The 21,348-nt window shown below is 33.8% G+C and overlaps 1 protein-coding gene across 1 annotated transcript in view; it reads left to right on the top strand.

Annotated features, from left to right (window-relative positions):
- Positions 1-11,342, top strand: part of LOC118035592 (protein DMR6-LIKE OXYGENASE 1) — a 33,346-nt gene extending 22,004 nt beyond the window's left edge. The window contains exons 2-5 of the mRNA XM_035041192.2: positions 9,558-9,632; positions 9,994-10,241; positions 10,414-10,735; positions 10,879-11,342. Coding sequence (XP_034897083.2) covers positions 9,558-9,632; positions 9,994-10,241; positions 10,414-10,735; positions 10,879-11,202 — 969 coding nt within the window. The 3' untranslated portion in view covers positions 11,203-11,342. The remainder of the gene's footprint in view (positions 1-9,557; positions 9,633-9,993; positions 10,242-10,413; positions 10,736-10,878) is intronic.
- The last annotated feature ends 10,006 nt before the right edge of the window (positions 11,343-21,348 follow it).

The following is a 21,348-nucleotide window of genomic DNA, read 5'->3' as shown; positions in this document are numbered from 1 at the left end:
TTGCTTGCTTGCTTAATTAGAAAGGACTTCTATAGAAACGTAACGTAGGCTATGGTTTTTGGCTATGAAAGAAAAGGATTTATAAGGCTCAAATAGTGTTTCAGGGTTTCAAAGACTGAGGATCACTATCAATAATTTGACTATTAACATCATTCATATTTTCTTTTGCCACTCTTCTTTGATTTGCCCGTTTTTTTTCTTTTTCATTGCTTTGCTAGAGCATACTCACTTTATCTTGGTTATCACTTTTTCTTGTAATTTGGGCATGCCCCCTAGCATTTGGGTTTCTTGGGCTCTTTTGTCTTTTGGCTTTATCACGGCTTTATCATCTTTCTTGATCATTGAAATTTCACTTGCCCCCAGTGTGGAGTGTGATTCTAGTCGGGATTTTTTATTGAAAAAAAAAAATTATTCAGGCTCAAAAGAGGATCGCAATAGATGTACTTATTTCAGAACATGAAAGGAATAACAAATATGGCCTTTTCTCATTTCAAGCACAAGCAGCTATGATCAATAAACTTTAACCTCATCTAGTGTGATAATTTAGTCTTTGCAAAGATGCATTTCATGAGTTATGAGCAACAAGTTCACTGCATACCATTATTCATACATTTAAAAACACATGATTCAAGAGTCATGGGGTAAGGGTATTTATTCATTTCTTTTTTCTTTTTCTTTTTTAGAGTTTGGTCACCTCTATAAAGGAGTTGCTTGATTCATTTCTACAGGTAGAATGTCAAAAATATCGTTTCTGAATAAACATCAAATTATTTTTGAAATCAAAATGCCAGATCAATTTTTCAAACTCCAATAGGGAAATTAATTTTGGTAAAAGAGATGAATTGCATCTATGAGATCTCCCAAGGCTTCCAAAGTGTATTTGTGAGTTCTTATAAGAAAACTCTCTTAAGAAAATGAATAATGCATGGTCGTAAACATGATTGAATGACAACTTATTATTTCATTCAAACTTTGAAAAAGAAGTTTAACAACAAAGAACTTATGCCAACATCTTGGGCTATGAACATAAATAAATTGATCATCTCTTTTTCCAACAAGGGAGGATTAACTTGTGCAGCTACCTCACTCCATCTTCGGGCGTATTCCCTTATGGATTCCTTGTTGTCCTTCTCCATAGCTTGCAAGCTTAAACGATCAAGGCCCATGTCTATATTGAACTTATATTGCCTCACGAAGGCATCAACTAAATCCTTCCATTTTTTAACCTTGGTATTGTCCAACTGCATATACCAAGTGAGGGAAACATCACTCAAGCTGTCTTGAAAGAAATGAATCAGCAGTTTCTCATCATCTACCACCTCAGCCATTTTATTGTAGTATGCTTTGAGATAAGTTATAGGGCATTGAGTTCCCGTATATTTGATGAATTCTGGCACTCTAAACTTTTCAGGAATGACAATGTTAGGCACCAAACACATCTCCGCAGCCTTTATAGGATTATATAGGCGATTTCCCTAAAATGCCCTCATCCTTTGGCTCTAGGGCAATGAATTTGTTCAAGTCATCTTCTTTTACCATCTTGCCTTTTTGAGATTCCTTCTCATTTGCCCTCAAATTCTGTGGAGTGAAGGGACTTACGAGCATAGGTTCAGGCTGAGCTATATGTGTTGCTTTTCTGGTTTTGTCTCTTAGGGCATGCTCGAGTAAACTAGTAAGCCTTGCGACTTCTTCTCTAAGATTGTCCACCTCTTTTTGGTGTTGGGCTTCCAACTAGGCTCTTTCTTCGTTTTCCATTTGTCTTTTTCTCGAACGAATGTTATAAATGGGAAACCTATATTTCATCTGCTAAATGTAAATCAAGCAATTATGGAAAAATTTTGAAGCAATTAAAAAAAATGCATATGAAATGCGGACTCGCCTTTCACGGGATGACAACCTAATAGGAAGATCCTAATCGCTGAGTGCATCAAAGGGTTAGTCATTATCTAGATTAAAAGGGTCTCTCGCATTCTCAGTGATCGTCCATGAAAGGTCGATATGAGGCTTACAAGTAGCGTGAAAATAGAGGCCCTGAGTAATATTAGTTTGGCATATCAACCACTTCCAAGTAAACAATCAAGCAAGAGTTTGATGGTTTCACGAGTCTTACCTAGGCTAAGGTCGTTGGGGTACCGTTACTCCCCCACCTATCCTAGATTTTAAGGTATGTGCTCTTAACATGATGCAAGACAATATAAACAAGGATGCATGCTAAAGAAATATATGCAAGAAAAATAAACACAACAAACAAAATAGCAATAATAAACAAAAGGCAAAGCTTAATCCATTAGTCCTAGTGGAGTGGCCAATTAAAAAATTATCACTCGATTGGAAAAGGAACAAATATTTGTCATCTTATTCTTTTAGGGGAAAAGGTCTTGTTCAAAGAGTCGCCACCTAATATTATGGTCACTAGGAACCCTAACTGGTCAACAAAGATTCTATGGTACGGGACTGGTTATGTAAAAGGAAAGATGCTATCACCCCTTAAGCGTCCTACCAAAGACAGACTGCATTGTTGGTTTTGTCTAAAATTACTAAGAATTTGTTCTCCTTTTTCCCTTTTTATTCTTCTTTACATGTTCCTGACTCTGGCGTCAGTAAACAATTCCTATGAATATTTCCAACTTTAACGTTGGTAAATATCGTACAAATCAAAAAAAAATACGATACTCCTGACTCTGGCGTCAATGAATTTTTTCGCAAAAAATGAATTTGAAGAAGAAATTTTCTATTTCATTTTTTTTTTGTTTATCCTTTATTATTATTTTTCCTTTTTAGATGGAAGTAAAAAAACATTGCATGACATATTTGCATTTAACAGTAATAGTCCACAGATTGAGCACATGTACAAAAAACACAAACACAAAGAAAAAAAAGATAAAACAAAGTGTGAGGGGCTCACAAATAAATCAACGAAGGCCCCAAATATTTTTGGAATTTTCTGTTATCGAAAAGGGGTTCGTTTGGTCAAATATCAAATTAGAATGGGCATAAAAATTATGGTCAAGGCATAAGGGTGTGTTTTGCCAAGCACACCCTTAGCAAACACAATTTGGGTCGGTTAGGCCTAAAGCCCAGACCCAACCCACTCTCTTTTTTTCTTTTTGGGCTGGATCTAGCCCAACCATACGTGAAAGGTTCACACATGCATGTAACAATAAGCAGTTAATTATTTTAGCAAGGAAGGAAGGAAACTTACTTAGGCATGCGGCTGCTGGAGGCGAAGTCCAATGAGACTAGGCTAAAAAAAAAGGGGTTCAGGGGGGCGACAGCTAGTATAGGGTTCGCTGCCCCCCCCCTTTTTATGTTTCTCTTTTTTACGGTTTCTGGTAATTGCCTCCTTTAGGGTCTCTTTTTTTAGGGTTTTTCCTCCCCTTTTTTAAGGTTTCTCTCTCTAATCTTCCCCCCTCTCTTCTGCATAAACTAGGATTAGTATTTATAGTGCAAGAGTCCCATCGCTTGTGAGAAGTAAAGTCTCAATCAAAATCATTCTCTTTTTTGAAGTTTGAATTAGAATCGAATTCGAAAGCAGACAACTATCATTATCTTGAAGGTAAGGATTATCTTGAAGATAAGGATTATTTCAAAGATAAGGATTATCTCGAAAGTAAGGATTATCTTAAAGATAAGGATAGAATGGCAAAAGCACATTATAGTCCTTAATTTTCATGCAAGTTGACAAATCACACTTTTCATCGAAATAAGTCTCTGATCTTTTAATTTTACATTTTAAACCCTATAAAAATTAAATTAAAAGCCAATGGGCCAAAATTGGGTTACAACAATATTCATCCATTACTCATATGTTACTTTCTATACATGTTGATTTCCTCATAATAACACATATACATATATCATGTATATTTTCAGAGTTAATATGTCAATGTGCAAGTGTTCGTATGACTCAATTCTTTTATATTCTTATATATAGTATTCACATAAAAGTTTACCATTACTGTCTAGACATTGAACTATTACTGTCCAATTTTTAATTATTACTCTCCAACCATTACTGTCTAGATATTAAACTGTTATTGTTCAATTTTAAACTGTTACTGTTCAATTTTGAACTATTATTGTCTAATTTTCAATTGTTACTGTCTGAACACTCATCAGATTTTTAACTATATTTAAAGTTCTAAAACTCCATTTTAAGTGAGATAGATCTTATTAGAAAGCTAAGACATAAGGCTACAAGTTCTCTGAAGGGAGGAGAACCCAGTTTTGTCTTCAAGATAGTCAAAATTGCTCATTAACTAATTAGTCCTACTACCCTATATAATCAGTCACGACTTAGTCTCAGTTGGTAACCCATAACTGGAGTTCATCTCCAAATTGAGCAAGACCAATTTCCTTGGTTAGCTAACATTCAAATCTACAATTTTTATGAGAAACCCAATCCTAATTCCCTTATCCTCCTACCTGAAATCTCACCAAAAGTCAGGAGATAAGTTTGTCCAGATTTGTCTCCCCCTCCCTTTCACACAATACTTTCATAAACTACATACCACACATATGAATTAACTTAATCTCAACAATAAGCCCTAACCAATGATTCAATATCAAGGCATCAATTCTTTATCGAATTTAAAATGATTTTTTTTAAGATCATGTTTAGAACACCTTAACCGGTACAAATTAAGATTTTGATCTTCAACTAGTTGAAGATTTTCAACTCCCTCCCTTCTTTTCTTCTTGTTCAATTTCTTGGTAATCCTTTGCTCTCAAATGTTTATCCTAGAATTGGTATAAAACTCCTTATTTTCTCTCCTTATGGTTCCTACAGATTTTTGGTGAGGAAAGAGTAATTAGACTCTATATTTTCCCTTATTTGCATTTAGGCCTCCCTTTTCTTTTAAGTTTATTATTCTCTTCAATTAAATCCAACCCTCAACAGTACCGGGTTTATTATAATGTCTTGAATTATTTCGCCTGGAAATTTATATTCAAAAATTTCTGAATTTCTGTTTTTATTTAACATATGCATGAATTTCTTCATTTTTATTTATTTACTTTTTTTCTCGAGGTTTACACACACCCTTGGTCTGCTTTTTAGCAATTTTTCTAAAGAAACAAATAGATCTTGCCAAAACATGGCCTTAAAAGATATAAAACAATATAAAATAACAAAAATAGTAATATAAAAGGAAGTGATTTTTGTCTGTTGCATATAGTCAAGTCTCTCGAAAATTAAAAAATCATATTTTGCTTAAAAAATTAAAAAATATAAAATACATGGTATGTTTTAGTATTTTTTTTATACAAAATTCAATATATATATATATATGCATTTTGAATTTAATAACCAGTTTATTGAATCCATGAGAATTTGACCAATATTTTAATAACTCCTGAAAATTTTAATTCATGAGAATTAATGGTTAGTATTTTGGTATAAATATTACACCTACAAGTAAACTTGTATTTAAATATCAGGAATTGATTAGAAAAATTTTCAGAATTCTTCTGAATATTCATCAATTTTAATTGAAAGTACTTTTACCACAATATATGAGATGTTCAAAACTCTTTCACCTTTTAAGATAGGTGAACCCTAGCAAAGCACTTATATGAACCATTTTCATAAGAATTCATTTTCGTATACGAGCCCATAAAAAATTCAAAATGCCAGACTTATTCATAAAAGTAAATTTTTTTTTTCTAGGCCATAGACAGACCACCGGTTAAAAACCTATCAATGTCGTTAAGTCACATATAGATCACACAATCAATCTTACCTTAAGTAATGTGTGCTAGTATCTTTTTTAGCCATAACCAGTGTTTTATCTTAAAAAATTTTGATAAAGCGACTTCCTAACCCCAACATTGCAAGAGATATGATCAAATTAAATCCTCTTAAATGAATTGAATGAGATCAAATATTTTACTTCAATAATATACCATAAACTATATTGAATAATTCCTCTCTTTGTGTGATAAAAAATATTTGCGTGAATGTTTTGTCAATGTTTATCCAATCTCTTGCTCAAACGCCACCCCCACCGAACTGCTGATTTATATTTAACATATTCTCTAATGTTTTATTAACATATGTCATTCAAATACTTTATTTATACTTTATACTTTGAAGCTATTTAAATTAAGCTAAAGTGATGATGATATTGAACTTCCTTTATTATACTTTATAGTTTAAAGCCTACCCTTCGAGAACCATTATGACATTGGAGGACTTCCCATGTGAATCATGAAAGATGACAGCCATTATTTGATTCTCGACTTCAAAATTAAATTACGATGGGATTGATTAATCTTGACTTTAATTCTAATTAATTAACTTTCTCAGAATTTAATATAATTTTTTTAAACTTCACTTTTTGATGGGTAGTTAACTTTTCTAGAATGTGAAAAAAGTTCCATATATAGGTGAAACTATAACCAAGGCTTAACGGAAAAGAAAAGCAGATAAAAATTACTTTTCATAAATTGAGATTCGAATTCAATTTTTAAATGGAATCATATAAAAAATATGATTTATATTAACTAAATATTTTTAATTTAATGTTTGTTTCTGGCCGTTATTGCTAGCACAGTGCCAAACAGATAGGGTACCACCAGATGCTGATAGCCATTATCATTTTCCCTTGAAAAAGAAAGGCCATGAGACATCTTTGTCATTTCCCTCTCCTTCCACGAAATGGGATGTGGGAGTTCAACTTGCACCTTCATCGAAATTTGTTATTGAGTACATTTATATTCTTATTTTTACCCCTAATACAAAGCAATTTTCAGAGATATTGTGGGTACGGGAGAGATGAGATTAGAATAGTAATAAATTTTTTTCTTTTAAAAAATTGTTTAGATATACTGTATAAAAAATAAATTTTAAAAAATAATATTTTAATATATTTCAAAATAAAATTTATATATACTAAATACTTATTAATATGTATTTGGTAGAGGGACAGTCGGTAGAGGGTTAAAAAAGAACAATATTACGTTATTAACCATTAAGTTGATTTTTGGAAAGTAAAAAGACAAGTTTGACAATATTACTGGCTGGTAATTGTTAGGGATAATTCATGGTTAAGTTGATTGTTTGAAATTAAAGACGTGTTTGACCACACCAATATTATGTAAACCCAAAACTTGAATAAACTTGGTAGCTTGTAATTGTTTTCCGTGATTCTTCCTTGTTTGCAGTATTCAGTGACTCCTTTAACTTCATAATTTCTTGTGATCTGGTGTTGGACGCCATAATGGAAGTCCAAGAATTAGAGTCCATTTGGATTGCACCTGTTCTTTTAAAATTTAAATTTATTTTTTTTGTTAAAAATTATTTTTTTATATTTTCAAATCTTTTTGAAGTGCTGATTTTAAAAATAATTTTTAAAAAATAAAAAACAAATATTTTTTTAATATATTTATAAAACAAAAAACATTTTAAACCACAATTGTTATTACAATCTCAACCATATTCTTAAAAGCTCCAAGAGGTATTGCAGAAGATAATGAAAGAATATTGAATTTATTAAAATAAGGAAGAAGGAGAAGAGAAGACAAGAGAGATGGAGGAACACTTGTGCATCATTCATTCATTTCTTTTTGCATAATGCCAAAATTTGTTACAATATAACAAATAAAGAAGAGCTGTCAAGAAGCAACAGTAGAATTGACAAAAGAAGAACAAATAAATTAAGGAATTGATCAGAAACTACAAAACCACATCGTGATTTGTTATTGCATAGCATAATAGAATATAAAAATGATGGCTGGCTTCTCATAACACAGTTAAGGTCTTGTATTATAATATGAAGATGACCATACGTATACACAAGAGTAGAAAATAGATTATGGAGGTTGACATACACTTGTATTAGTCTTTATATTTTATTTATTTTTTTATTAATATAGATGTTTATGCTCAATTTATACATATTTTAATTAATTTTACAAATTTTAAAATTAAAAATTATATAAGCATGGAAGACTACCAATATTACGTTCCATTTGGAGCTTTTTCTTAATTTTAATCCAAATGCATTTACCGTTGGACAATTTCCTGAAGGATCCATCGTCCAAAACATTGAGAAAAGGACAGTCAAGATGTCATGGCTGATCACAGATTTTTATTTATCAATCTTCTAGAAAACACATCATCAGAGCATGATACTCTTCCCTTAAAAAACAAAAACAAAAACAAAAAACCCTACCAAACGTCATTAAAGAATGAGGTGACGTCTGTTGACTCAGAGAAATGGCAGAAAGTCAGGAGCATTTTCTGGCATTTTTTTCCAAACTGATCCGTCGCGTGAAAGCACTGTATACACATGCACTTTCTACTCTCTCGTAATTCAAGGTTGATTCAAGTAATTTAAAGTGGTTTTAAAATAAATGTTAATAGTGCAATTTAATTTTTTAATTTTTCTAAGTTAATTTGGTAAAGATTAATGTATCTTTGTTGAATATTATTAAATATAGGAATCTACGTTTTTCAATCAAGAATAAAAGCTTTTGAAAAATCAATGGACAAAAAAGGGGATCGGAGTATACTATTCGTTGGCTTGCTCCCGCGCACATACGCTGTGTTCTTTTTTCCTTACTTTGACTTAAATAGTCAATACTTGTCATATATATCTTACAAGTATTTTCTGGTTGTCTTTGCCGATCAAAATTTGAAATGGAGCACTTAAGATTTGTAAGAGAATCTTTTTCTCTTAACATTATTTGATTTTTTTTATTATTATTTTTGAGTTGGACTCTTTCTAATATATTTGCTTTCAAACTTTTAATGTGTAAATATCAATATTTTTATATTTAATATTAAAAGTTTTAAGAGTAAAATAGTTATCTTATTTGAATTTCATAAAAATTTCCTAAGATATACTAAGCATGGTGAATACATATTATTATTGAAAACTCCCATTCTAAAAAAAATAGCATATAATTTTTTTTTTATCTAAATTCTTTTCAATTGCATTAAATTTAAACAAGGTATCAATATTCACAGGGAAGCATCACAGGAAAAATTCAGCAGCTTCCACTAAAATCCAAATCTGAAATTATCACATGAACAGCAAATCCAATAGCCCCAAATCAAACCTCAATGGTCATATCCAACATTTATATCGTTTAAAGCACATTCAATTAGCACAAAGGTTCAGGTTTTTTATTTTTTTAATGGCACCACCAACCTGGGACCCACCTCACAAGTTATTGTTCATCAAAGGCGCCAAGAAAAGTCTAGTAGACCGTCCATTAATGTAAGAAAAGTCTAGTTTGCGACCATAAAATAAGAGACGAGTACTGCTGTGCAAAGCCAATGCTGTGGCGTTGGTTTCCTCCTATAAATATTGATACGAGCTCACTTACTTAGGCCATCAAATCCCACGTTGCACGCAAACTTAAGAAGTCCCTGATTAATTATCCCTACTAATTCTAATCATGCCTGCCGCTGTGTTGCGTGTAGCCGAAGGAGTTGCTTTACCAGAGACCAAACAGCTTCCACCCACCTACAAAAATCCCATTTCCACTCTAGCAACCGTCCCTGAGGCTGAGCTTTTGTGATGGCTCTATCCCTATCATTGACTTGGAAGCCCTTCATGGTCCTCGCCGTTCCCATATCGTCAAAACAGCTCGGCCATGCATGCGAACACAAAGGTTTCTTTGCGGTAGGTTTTTTCTTTTTTTTAATGGATTCATTGCATTAAAATTAGATCTAGCACCATGAGAAGCACATCAAATTGTAAGAAAATCATTAGCGGTGTGCCCAGGAACTGAGAAGAGAAGAAAAAGAAATAACACCAGGAAATCTAGCTTCTATTATGTGTAATTCCCCAGGGTAGAGAATTACGTTGTTTGCACTGTTTCGGGTGACCTTTCCCAGCAGCTTTGCCTCTCCAGCAACCTGCTGTTCTAGCTGCTAATTGTTTTCTTTATTTAATCTGTAGTTGTAGCTTGGTATATTATATTCTGTTATGTATGAAAATAATCTAGCTAGTTCTAACAAGAAATTTTATGTTAAACTGTCAGGTGAAGAACCATGGAATTCCAAAGACAACTGTTAACAACATATTCGACACATCAAGGGAGTTTTTCCATCTGCCGGAGGAAGAAAGAATGAAATTCTACACTCCTGACCCTAACAGTGACATCAGGCTAATGACAGCGTATAAAGATGAGGTTGAAAATGTCTTCGTCGCAAGGGAATCTTTGAAATTCCATTGTCACCCTGTTGAAGATTATGTCAACAAATGGCCTACAAATCCTCCTTCCTTCAGGTGAACAAAAGCACAGATTGTTATTTTAGTATCTTTTTAAAACAAGTCTTTCCTTGCTTGATTTTAATTTATTGCGCGAATTGGAACCGAAGATTACTAATTTGTCACCTCCATTTATCAATATATCTTACATTTGGATTCCACTATAATGAATACGTTTGCTTGTTGACAGGGAGAAAGCTGCTGAGTATTTGACAAATGTTAGAAGGGTGGAGATGACACTACTTGATGCAATATCAGAGAGCTTAGGTTTGGAAAGAGATTACATAGAGAAGAGATTGGGTGGACATTATGTATCATTGAACTACTATCGAGCTTGTGAACAATCAGAACTAGAGCTTACTTATGGAGTGCGTGGCCATACTGATCCAACTATAATAACTATGCTGTTGCAAGATGATGTTCCTGGACTTCAGGTCCTAAGTGAGGGAAAGTGGATGGATGTTAATCCTATTCCAGACACAGTGGTTGTCCATGTTGGAGATCTTCTGCAGGTGATTTACAAAAATATATACGATTCCTTAATTACTATTTAACATTCTAAGCCCTCTAATTTATGGAAACTATAATATATTGCCATGACATACTTTCCATGTTGTTATAATTACATTTTTCTCTTATGTTTCTGTTGTATCAGGCAATTAGCAACCATCGATACAAGAGTTTGCTCCATCAAGCTATAGTAAATTGCGAGAAGGAGCGTATGTCCATCGCCTCTTATTGTTATCCATCGTCTGATGCTACAATGGGACCTCCTAAGAAGTTGATAGACAATGATCATCCAGCAATCTATAAAGATTTCTCATTCGGAGAATTCAGTAAACAGATGTGGAAAGTGATAACGCCAACTGATAAGCGCCTGGACTTTTTTCAAGAGCTCTGCTGCCTGACCATTTTAGCTTCTGAGATGGCGCGTACTTGTCTAATAAGAGAACATATAGCAGTGTTACTGAATATATAATGACTTTCAGTTTCTTTTGGTTAAATAATAGTCCAATTCAATGCCCCAAATGCTTACAAGAGTGAACCCAAATGATGTAATTTTGTAGTTGTTCTGAAATTGATCAGTCCAGGTAAATTATTTCGCAAAATGAAATGTTGAACAGTAAATTTAATTTCGAAAAGCTAGAGGGTATTGGTAGAGGATTTTCAGAGTCAATATATCTCCTTACTTGTGTAAATGACTTAATTTTATCCATCAAATAAAACCTACTTGATTCTCAATGTTGTGTAATATTTTGAGTATTGACATCAAACTGATCGAAGCTGCTTGACTGATTGCATTCATGCTTGTCAGGAAATTGGGATTTCTTTGGATAAATTGCTGCCAAACCCTTTATATATCACTAAGCTTTTTGAATAAGCAACCTTTTATGTTTGTGATGTTTGGTTTTATTCAAAAAGCTTTTAAAAAATACAGGATCATTTGTAAAATATTTTGGTGCACTTGAATAAAAATTATTTCCAGGCCCAAGCTCTCTGATATTGAGGATAAGCAAGAGACAAGAGACAAGAGAGTGGCTCCAAATAGCACGAGATTGAGAATATTTTTTTGAAAGATCCATCTTAGGTAATATCTTCATTAATTATAAGCAAGAGCACAGAGGTTTTTAAGATCCCAGCTAAAGATTAAAAAAGAAGAAGAAGACTCCACCTGTACGCGCATGTTGCATTTCTTAATTTCATATCCTTATTTTATGTCTTAATTTGTTTATCTCCCTCGTCACCTTGCTTTCAAAGATCAGCAGGCTATTTTTCTTATCTCTCTGATCATTTGATTCGATTTCTGTATCCAGATGACATGAAAAGGGATAACGTAGAAGGCATTGCTTCGTGTCTTCTATATGTATAATCAAAGATCAAACGCAGAAAAATAATGCAAATATTGAGTAACCTATTCTTTCATCTCTATATGTACAATTTGTTGGGATTTAATTGAATTTCTATAATTCTGTTCAAACAAAATTCTTATGTTTTGTTTTGGAGATGGATGTATGATGATGCAGGTCTTGTCGGGATTTAAATAGGTTTTTTTTTTTTTCATAATTTTGTATCTAATTAATAAACATGTAATTATAAATCAAGGATAGACAAAATTAGTGGGATTTTCTTTTCTCAATTTTCTTTTATTGGTTTTCTTATTCCTGTATTTTTCGTTTAAAGTCTTTTTTTTTTTAATTCATCTATTTTTTATTATTTTATGATTGGTTTTTTCAAAAAAAAATATATATTTCAAAAGAATATTCTAAAAATAATGGCCAAATAACATCGTGAGTGAAAAAGAAACTAACAACATAAAAACCAAGTAATAGTAAAAAAATTGAATAAAAAATATTTCAAAGATTCCGAGCTCATTAATCCATATTTTGTCCAAATCAAGGGAATGAGATTCCTTCGATTTCAAGCCACCCATTTGGAGGCTGATCTAGAACTATTTTGACAATGGAAAAGAGTAGGAAAGTTCAGTGTGATGTATGGAGGGAAAAGTATTATTTTGATGGCGTTTGATTATTCTTGACTTCCATATATATTTTTTGTCAATATTCCTGTCTTTATATTAATTTTATAGCACTCATACATTTTAAATCTTAAATTGTGAGACTTGTCTAGAATGTGACAAGTAATATTATTGAAGATCATGCAAAAATAAATATATAAATTGATAAATTAAAAAAAGATTTATTAACAATAGTTAAATATTAATAAAATAGAAAGCTAATTTTTTTAGTAAAAGCAAAAAATAGTTGCATATGTAAATATTTAACTTTGATTATGCTTTTATTTTATAAATTTTTATTTATTTTATCTTAGAGGTAAATTATGATTGTTAATAACAAACTATTTTTATTTTATAAATATATCATATAAATACAATTTATTTATTTATTTAAATTATGAAAGGAAAACAATATTCCACTAGCCGACACCATTTCCGATGCTCAAACTGATCTCCATGGGCCTGAGCTTTGGGAGAGTTCCTTCCCCTTCATCGTCATGCATGTAACACTATATATATATATTGAAAAGTCCATGTATATATTATAAATATTATCTGAAAATAAAAAAATTTTATTTTAAAAAAACTTTCATCCATATAAAAATATTTAAAAAAATATAAATAAATCTAAATAATGTTTTAAAAAAACTAAAATAACACCATTAAAATCTTTATATATATATATAAAAAAAAAAAAAAAACAAAGATTAAACAAGAAGGAAAAAAAACATAGAGGAGAGATATTAATTGAAACATAAATTTAAAAATTATTTTAAAAAAATTAAAAAAAAGATATCAATTAAAAAATATTAGAAAAAAAAATATAACCCAATTGATGTGGCTTAACTCGTCAAACTTGTGCTCTGTGTGTCTTGGTCATTGCAAGGAAAAGCCTAAGAGCGTCTCCCATTTGTTGGATCAAACAAAAGCAATTATACTATTGAAATTTATGCGCAAAATTGTTTTTTATTTTTTTTGCCTAATTATTAATTAAGGTTTATTTAAATTTCTACCCAAAATTTCGGTAGATTCTTTCCTATATCAGGAGGGTCCCAACTTATCGATAATTTATCCTGCATATATTTTATGCTCATTCCACAATCATAACATATTCAATATTGCATCACAACCACAATCATTACTAGTCATAAGCATAATAACTCACATATTCATTCATCAAACACATACAAAATGGTAGTTAAACATGGATAAACAACAATAAAATTACAAGCATAAAAAAATTTGAATATTAAGTCTCTATGATTAATATAAAGAGATACTAATACAATTCGAGTCATATAATTACTTAGGGCAAAATACATTGGCATTCATTTAATTCATAATTCATACAAGAGAAACTAGAAAGACTAATTTCCTAATTCATACAAAAAGAATTAGAAACATACATTTTCTAATTCATACAAAAGAAACTAAAAACCTAGAACATTACTCCTAGTGTGAATGTGAAGGACTTGCAATATCAAAATATAAAATAGTTATATTAAAAGTAAAAATACAGCAGAGATGAGGGAGAGTCACAAATACATGTATCTATATATATAATTACCTATTCGATAATACACAATCATAATTGTCATGAAAACCCACACTTAAATTTTCCTTTACTACATCTAGAGCCTATCATTCCATAACCCACTTATGATTTTTATTTTTTTTACGATTATTATCCATTGTTCTTCACCGAGTACACCCATCTTACAACCCTGTCGCAAATTTAGGGAGGTTACTATTGACACTAATAATTTCTATTTGTGCCATTAGTCACCCTTACCCGGACTGGCTAATCAAATTTTTAATAATGATGGCACCAACTTATTGGTTGGTGCCATTAACTATTTCTAACCTCAAATAGTCAATCAATTATTTTCCGCTTTACTTTGGAGATTTTTTTCGGTAATGTTGATGCTAAGGTCTCTGGACATAAGTAGCTTCCTTCTTGGGAGGCTAATCAAATTATCCTAAGTTTGATGATACCGACATTGACTGTTGATATCATTAGTTATTCTTAACCCGATTAGTCAATTAAGTTCAACATTCATTATATTTTCATTAAAATCATGTCGATGTCAGCAAATCTTGCTAACAACATTAGCCTCTCATATTCGGGATCGACTAATCAAGTTCAGAGACGGTTGTTTTTGATAGTTCATTATTTGAAATCAAAGTCCATAAGTCCACAAAAAAATCAAATTTCAATCCACATCCATTTCATCATATCTTTCCTTTTTTTTAACTTTATTCGCAAGTGTTAAATTCCATAATAAAATAGAATACTAATTTCACTATTAACTAAGGAGGTTATAGGTGTGAAACACCTAACTATCATCGAAGCTTGGTTTGCGTTCCCTTGATGTTGTTATACACCTCTCATGGTTCCTCCTGAATCCACAATTATACCACATTAGTTCATGTTCAATTTACATTTCGTAAATAGCAAGACAACAACAATAACAACATTTATTCTTCATGTTTTGTTATCTTAAATCATAACACATATTATCAAATTCATTTTCAAATGTGGTTTATTCCTTTTTTATGTCAAGGTACAATGTTACAAAATTCCTAGTGGGAAGGAAACCAGGTTCTACCTCTATCGCGGCTAAACTTTTTTATTTTATCAATTTCGCCAAATCTACCACTAGAGGCGGCAGCTCAACCTTTCCTCATACATTTATCTATAAAACATATCAAAATAAATTAGGAATGTTAATTTATAATCAACCCAATGTTGAAGGAAAAATTTGAAAAATAAATTAATTAAAAAAAGATAAAAAAAAAAACCTAATTCATACAAAAAGAATTAGAAACATGCATTTTCTAATTCATACAACATAAACTAAAAACCTAGAACATTACTTGTCGTAACCCATTTTTGGGTCCCCGCATAAGAAAAAAGAGAAGAATAAAAAAAAAAAATGGTTGAGGAGGTTCAAAGATATAAATGTCAAAATTTGGCAGTATATCATTGACTAGTAGGAGCCCTATTGATTAAGAAAATTTTATTTGAGGAAAAAAGGTACAAAATCAGATGTTTATGGACTCAATTAAATTTTATTGAAGGTTTAATTGAATTATTGGAGGGTTTGATTGCAAGAAAATTTGATTTTTAAGTCAATTTGGGTTTTAATTGGAAGAAATTAAAGTTCTGGGGTCAAATTATATATTTTTAAAGTTGATTGGGTCAAATCAGGGGCTTAATTGCATACATATTGAAGTCTAGTGGCCAATTAAGGACTTAATCGCAGAAATCCAAAACCAAGGACTATAATGAAAAAGGCGCGGAAATTGAAGGGCTGAACTGAAATTGATGCATTTTGGCGCCATTTTCCTTTTAAATGAAACGGCGCGTTTTATGCAAAATGACGCCGTTTCATGTAATGTTAAAAAAAAAAAAGAGGCTTACGGTGCCGTTTTGAACGGCACCATAAGTTCTTCTTCTTCCCCTGCACACGCAGGGAACAGGGGAAGAAGAAGAAATGCTCCCCTGCCTTTCGGTCCTCTCCCTCTCTCCTAAAACCAGAAAAGCCAGCCACGACCCATGCCTACACAGACCCTGCCACACGCCACCATGATGAAAGCCAGGCGCCGAAAGTTGCGAGTGATCTCCGGCTCACCTTACCCTGCACCATGGCAGGGGTAAGGTGGCCCTTCCCTCCTCTGCCTATAAATACCAGAGGAGGGAGTGCAAAAAAAGAAGAAAAAAAAGGAAGAAAAAAGGGAGGGACGCTGGGATTGATTTTGGAAAACGAAAGAGAAAACCGAGAGTTTAGTAAAAGAAACCGAAAGATAGAGAACTAAAGAGTGGAGAGAAAGTTGAGAACAGCGTGAGAAGAAAAGAAAAAAAAAAGGGGAAGTTGGGAATGTTTTTGAGGGAGACCGAGAAAGAGAACTGAGAAGGAGTTTAAGAAACCGAAAGAGAGAAAGAAAAGAGAAAAAGGGAGGAAGATGGGAATGGTTTTTGGGGCGACAGAGGAGACTGAAAACTGAATAAAAAAAGACAGAGGAGGAAGGGGAAACCAGCGGCTGAAACAGAGAAGAGAAAGGGAAGGGACAAGAAAGAAATACTAGAGAAGAAGAGCAACAGCAGCTGCCATCGCCATCCTGCACCACCGACACTGCCACCGCCACAGCAGAACCGAAGAGGAAGAAGAGGAGCAGAGCAGAGAGAGGGAACAACGGAAAAACTGAGAAAAGGGTGACGGTGAAGAGAAACAGAGGAGAGAAAGAAAGAGGACAGCCGCCGACTACTCCACCACCTCTGCCGCCCCCGCTGCCGCCAGCGTCGCCACCGCTCCAGGTAATCGTCTTCCCCCGCTGCCTTTCGTTTATATATTCCCTGCTGTTTTCATTTTTGCATGCAGAACGTGACTCACGTTCTGCAGCAAAAATGAAAATAATTCGGTAGTTATTGTGCTGGGCACAGTAACTACCTTATTATTTGCTGGTTACTGTGTTGCTGAACACAGTAACCAGCCTCTTGGCTGGTGGGCTGGAACATCAGCCCAGCCCACGCGGCTGGGCTGAGTCCAGCCCACAGTATATGGGCCGGGTCAGGACCAGCCCAGGATGGTTTAAAAAAAAAATAATTTTCAAAAATATAGTTGTTTGTAATTTTACAAGGCTCCCATGTCGTTTTGATTAATATCTAGCAGTGTTTTTATGTTGCTAAAAAAAAAAAAACAAAATCCGATGTTAAATTACCTGGTTTTCGTCAAAACTTCCAAAAAAATTCAAAAAAAAAAAAATGTTTTTTGTGCATACGGCCAAGTGTCTTCAAAGCAAAAAAAATCATATTGTGTTTTTATATACACCAAAAATCAATATTTAGCATGCATTTTGGCTTTAATAACCAGTTTATTAAAGTCAAGAGAACATTGGCCAAAATTTCAAAAACAAACAAAAATTTTATTTTGTTTATATCTGAGTATCCGGGGCATGACATTATACGTAATGCGTATTTCGGATATGTAATTCTTGTTCGGACAATAGAATCCGGGGTATGACATTACACGTAATGCATATTCTGAGCAATAAGGAACCACAACATGACTTAGATTTTATTAGACAAAACAATGCAGCCTACCTTAGGTAGGGCGTAGTTGGGGTGCTAACACCTTCTCTTTACGCAACCAGTCTCCGTACCTGATCTCTAAAGACTAGTAAGGGTTCCTAGTAACCCGTATACTAGGTGGCGACTCCCAGTCATTTTTTACTGCTTAGAGACAAAGAATTCCTTGTCTCACCTTATTTTCCACAATAGATAGATAAACATCAACACCATTCATGAAGGGTTGGTGGTGGGTGATCGCCGCAGCGTCGTACACGTGCAACAGAATGGTGACTCCACTGGGGACCTTGTGGACTAAGCATTTTTTTTGTCTGATTTTTTGTTTTGTTTGTGTTTGTCGTTAAGATGATTATTTTTATTTACACGCTTTAATTTCTGTACATATTTTATTCATATATTGTATTGACCTGTTTCATGCATCATTCTTTTTTGGAGAGTTTGTATTGCAAACTTTAGGTTAAGTGGGGGACTAACAACTTACCTTATGACTTTTAGTCAAGGTTTAAGTTTGTGTAAACCCCAACTCTTCGCTGAGTGCTTAGACTGGTAATGATTGGTACATGTGCCATCCCATTACCTGCTGAGCCCCAAAATCGCCTTTACGAGGGCGATCACTGGGACAACAAGAGACCCTTTTAGAGACTGAATAGCCAACCTACCCTTGTCAAGCATAAAAGAATTAGAACCGGTCTTTAGGGTGTATGCTCCACAGTACATGTTTTGCATAATACATAAACCTAACCATAAAACATATTGGTTTTCAGGTCTTTAAAATGATAAGATGGCCAACATTACCAAATTTACTACTGTGGAATATGGGCAGATTTCTGAATTGTCACAACTATCAGAGGGAGGTGTCTCTAGATGTAATGCAAGGAAGCTTCCAGTAGTCAAAGACCTGAATTGCATGATAAATGAGATGAAGAGAATCTTGGTTCATAGTCAGAACATTGATGAGGCAGCATTCTCCGAGAAGTATAGGCGACTTCTAGAAATTACAAAGATAGAAGTATTGAACCCAGCAATCAAAGCCCTGATTAACTTTTGGGATCCTGATTACAGATGCTTTTCCTTTGGAAATGTGGATTTGTGTCCCACTGTAGAGGAGTATGGAATGTTGATGGAGTTTCCTAAACACTTGCACAGGGTTTACTTCCCTTTGAGAAATGACAAGATAATCCCTGAATTGTCAAAATTACTGAAAATTCCGTATTTGAGCAGATTTTTAGAGAAGAATGCCAGCGGTTTAAAGTGGAAATTTCTGGAGGTTGAACTAGAAAGAAAAAAATCGCAATATGGATCGATGCTTGAAAGAGACAGGTTAATCGCTCTAGGGATATATGATCTCGTGTTATTTCTAAGCTTAACAGGAGTTATAAGTCTAGAAGCTGCTGCTGCATTTGTGGAATATGAAAATACTCATGTCAACCCTGTAACTGCCATTTTAGCTGAGACGTTCTTGACCCTCAACCATTTTAGAAAGACTGGGAAAGGTGCAATGAGATGTTGTACTCAGTTATTATATATCTGGATGGTAAGCCATATTGAAACCAAAAAGGCCGATCTTTAATAATTTTTTTGGTGGTTTAACCAAAAAACCTTTGAAGATAGTAGAAGAAGAAGAAGAATGGGGAAGCTTGGGTGATCAAGGTTGGATGAAAAAGCTTTAAGAGTTACCTAGTAGCCACTTTAGTTGGAAAGCCCCTTGGGTCAAATCAATCGATGTCCTAGTTTGCTGTGGACAAAAATGCTGGGTACCTTTAGTTGGGATCACCGGTTATGTCAGCTATGCTCCGGCCATGGTGATAAGACAGCTAGGCGGCATCAACACATCCCAAAGACTATGGGACTTGCTGAATTTTCCGGGTTTTTCAAGGATCAATCCGCGCTAGAAGTTCTTGCAACTATTAAACAAGATTGGAGCCACTTGACTTTTAATTCAAAAAGAGTCCTGAAAGGTTTAAGAGACCCCAGCTTCAAGTGAAGGATATAATAAAGTGGAGGAATTCGAACCCTGACTGCTTGCTCCTAGTATGCCATGTTCTGAAGACGGGCCTTCACAAATTATAGAAGGGTCACTGAAAAGGAAGAAGTCAGTAATGAGAGAGGACCTTATGGGGCAATTAGAAAGGCTCCAAATAGAATTGGGAAAAAGCAAGAGAGACAAAGCAGCATTAGAAAAATGATGATGATGGATGGAGACAAAAGCAGAGTATTTCTAAACGAGCAGCTTGAATCTAGAGATGCAAAGATAATGATGTTGGAGCTGCAACTGGGCAAAAGAAAGGCTGTAATGGAAGAGTCTGAGAAAGAGAAGGGAGTATTGATTTTGGATTGGGATGCAGAGCTAGTTTCTGGAATTTGGAAGCATTTTAAAGGCTGACTTTCAATGACTATCAGAGAGTGTGTGGAATACAATCAAGACAAATCTTGGCATGTTCAGAGCAGAGTTGCTGGACCGAATCGAGAAGTATGATGAGTTAAAACAAGAAATATTGTGATGATAGAAAGTCAGCTAGCCAAATTGCAGTATTCCTAAAAGAAAGGGGAAGGAAGAGGAGGTTGTTAAGACATAGGTTGGCAACTAAGAAAAATGAAATTAGGATGTTGAAAGCAAAATCTGGTGACATAAAGAGCGGGAAAGGGTAAAGCAGTTGACCGAAAAGTGGGGAAGCTTCAGAAAAGCATATAGGAACAGATCGACACCAACAACAATACCCTGAATCAGAACAACATGTTGCTTATGGAGAAGATGGCCAAAGCAAACGAGCAAATGGACATCCTTCATTATCGACAAATGGAGAATATTGCCATTCATGCACGGATCATTAGAACCAATGCTCGACGGGTTGGGGAGGGACATCCTTCATTATCGACAAAGCTTAGGGGCTGAGACGTTGATGCATTCTTAGAAAAATTATTGAGAATCGAGGCCTTGCTTTCCTACCAGTGGCTAGAAATAGGGAGTATGAAGAGGAAGATTGATGTATTTTTCTCTCTTTGCTTTTGTAACCTCTTTTCAAGAGATGTATTAACTAATATTATTAATGAAAAGGGCTATGACCGTCTGTTTTTGTAAAATATCTCTTACTTGAGTTAAAGTCTACCGAAGCAACAAACTTGAGCAAAAACTACCCCTGATGAGGAATGTGACAAAAGGAGACCATACCCATTATGCAAGCGAAATTTTTGGCCATCGATCGTTTTTTATTTTTTATCTTTTATTTAAAAAAAAATATAGATAACCATTACATATGCATCATGCATCATTCTTTATCATACATTCATTTACATATTTTTCATGCACTGCTACCAGATCGTGAAACATAGGTCCCCCATCCAAGGTCCACTACACCAGGCTGAGATCAAGAATGGAGAACGAAGAGAGGGCCCGCCCTAGAATCCCGCTACCCAAATGTGAGCTGGAAATCCGTGAAAAATGAAAGTTTCCCGGATGACCAATCTACTTGAGCAACTTCTAAGAGCTAAGAACGGGAGGGAACGTCCACCCAACCACCGAT

This window comes from Populus alba, chromosome 1 (genome assembly GCF_005239225.2).
Source record: "Populus alba chromosome 1, ASM523922v2, whole genome shotgun sequence".
Classification (NCBI taxonomy): Eukaryota; Viridiplantae; Streptophyta; class Magnoliopsida; order Malpighiales; family Salicaceae; genus Populus; species Populus alba.
Note: the sequence above shows the minus strand (reverse complement) of the source record. Positions and strands in the feature narration are given on the sequence as shown.